Raw genomic sequence first — 1,713 nt, 5'->3', positions numbered from 1 at the left:
TTTCTTGCTCGCTGGTTTTCAGCAAGCAGCAATGAGCAGTCAAGCTCATCTCCTGGCCAGAGCAAACAAAACCAAAGCCACATTCCGCGAGTTCAATTTGCTGTTACGTCTCAGCTTTGTGCATTGGGAGTTTTCAAGCTTGAAGTCTGGAGGAGCTGGGTGGCTTCTGGCTGATAATCTGTTCACACCACTTTTTGTGCGTAAACCTTTGGAATTACTCCTGTAGTCCAAAGGAGGGGAAAGCACATCTGGTAAAAGTTCTAATTCTGTTGAACATCTGTCAACTAGGCAGAACAAATATATATTTTTATAAAACATCAGCAAATACTAAAACCTGTTTGTAACCTAAAAACCTCTGGCTTGTTTTTTATTGGCAAAAAAACAAACAACAACTATAATCTCAGTGACAATAAAGATTATTCTATTCTATTCTATTCTATTCTATTCTATTCTATTCTTAATTTAAAACCTAAAACCCTAAAATAATTATCAACACATAGAAAATAAACAACCCCAACAATCTTGAGTTAAAGTGTCCAAAAAGCGCACACATATGCAAATGCACATGCACACACACACTCCTTAGAACTTTGTTGTTGCAACATAAAATAGTGTGAGCTTTACTGTTAAAGATGTGCAGAAAAGTAACATTTGGATTTATTTATGTGCAATACTGTGTAGAGAATTTTATTTCACTGGTTAATGTTAATCTGAAAAAAAAGGTTTAAAATAGATGTATGTACTGTTTTATTTATTTATTAGGTTTATTTTATTTTTTATTATTACATTCGTGTCACATACCTCTTCCGTTCTGATCTGTTCTGTTCTGTTCCTGTCTCAGGAACCTTTGCACAAACGAAGGAGTTTCTACATCGGGCATATTTCACAGACGGACCACAGCTGTCATCATATGATGCTAACGGAGAGCTTATTCTTCCAGCAGACTTTCTCTTCCAGTATTTATCATATGTTTTGACCTTAGTGTATTAGTCTCTTTTCACTTGTGGTTCTTGTGCCAAGGAGACGTTTCTGCCGCTATTTGGCTTCTTTTTTATTGGCACGATAGCGATATGCGTCAAATGATTGCTAAATGCTAAAAACTTTGAAAGCCAGCTCAGTTATATGCATCCAACAACGCTGACATTTTCACTAACAGGCAATCTACTGGGACAAAGGTGACTCTAAGAGGTGAGACTTTTGCCTTTTTTACTCCCTAATGAGATCGGTACTTTAATGCATTCATATTTAAAATTTAATTAGAGGTTTTCCTCGACCACATGCCGGACAGGGCATGCTGCACATGATGAGCTGCAGAGTGAGTTGCAGGTTCTCTGTATTTCTCAGCAAATTTGTAGCCCAAAATTACTGTATACTGTACACCAAGAAATTTGATTTATATTTTCAGCACTACATGGTGTGAGTCTGCTTAGTATATACTGTATACTGAAATTGACATACGCACGTATGGTCACTGAAACTTATTGAAAGAGTCATCATAAATGTAAGTTTTCTGTATTTTTATATGATCATAGTGAGTCTTGGCAGACATCATGGAGCTACAGGCAGTGCTGATGGCGGCTGGAGGGGGCTCACGTATGACTGATTTAATATACAACACCCCCAAGCCTATGTTGCCCGTTGGCAACAAACCGCTCATCTGGTACCCACTAAATCTGCTAGAGAGAGTGGGCTTCGAAGGTAAGAGCTAAACAT

General features: G+C 37.8%; 1 protein-coding gene across 1 annotated transcript in view; it reads left to right on the top strand.

The window, feature by feature from the left end:
• Positions 1–848: 848 nt before the first annotated feature.
• eif2b3 (eukaryotic translation initiation factor 2B, subunit 3 gamma) overlaps positions 849–1,713 on the top strand; it is a 21,776-nt gene continuing 20,911 nt past the window's right edge. Inside the window, 2 exon segments of the mRNA XM_008333984.2 lie at positions 849–1,188; positions 1,533–1,698. Coding sequence (XP_008332206.1) covers positions 1,551–1,698 — 148 coding nt within the window. The 5' untranslated portion in view covers positions 849–1,188; positions 1,533–1,550.

The sequence above is a fragment of the Cynoglossus semilaevis genome, chromosome 20 (assembly GCF_000523025.1).
Source record: "Cynoglossus semilaevis isolate Cse_v1.0 chromosome 20, Cse_v1.0, whole genome shotgun sequence".
Taxonomy (NCBI): domain Eukaryota; kingdom Metazoa; phylum Chordata; class Actinopteri; order Pleuronectiformes; family Cynoglossidae; genus Cynoglossus; species Cynoglossus semilaevis.
The sequence above is the reverse complement of the archived record's forward strand: the minus strand, read 5'-3'. Positions and strand labels throughout refer to the sequence as shown.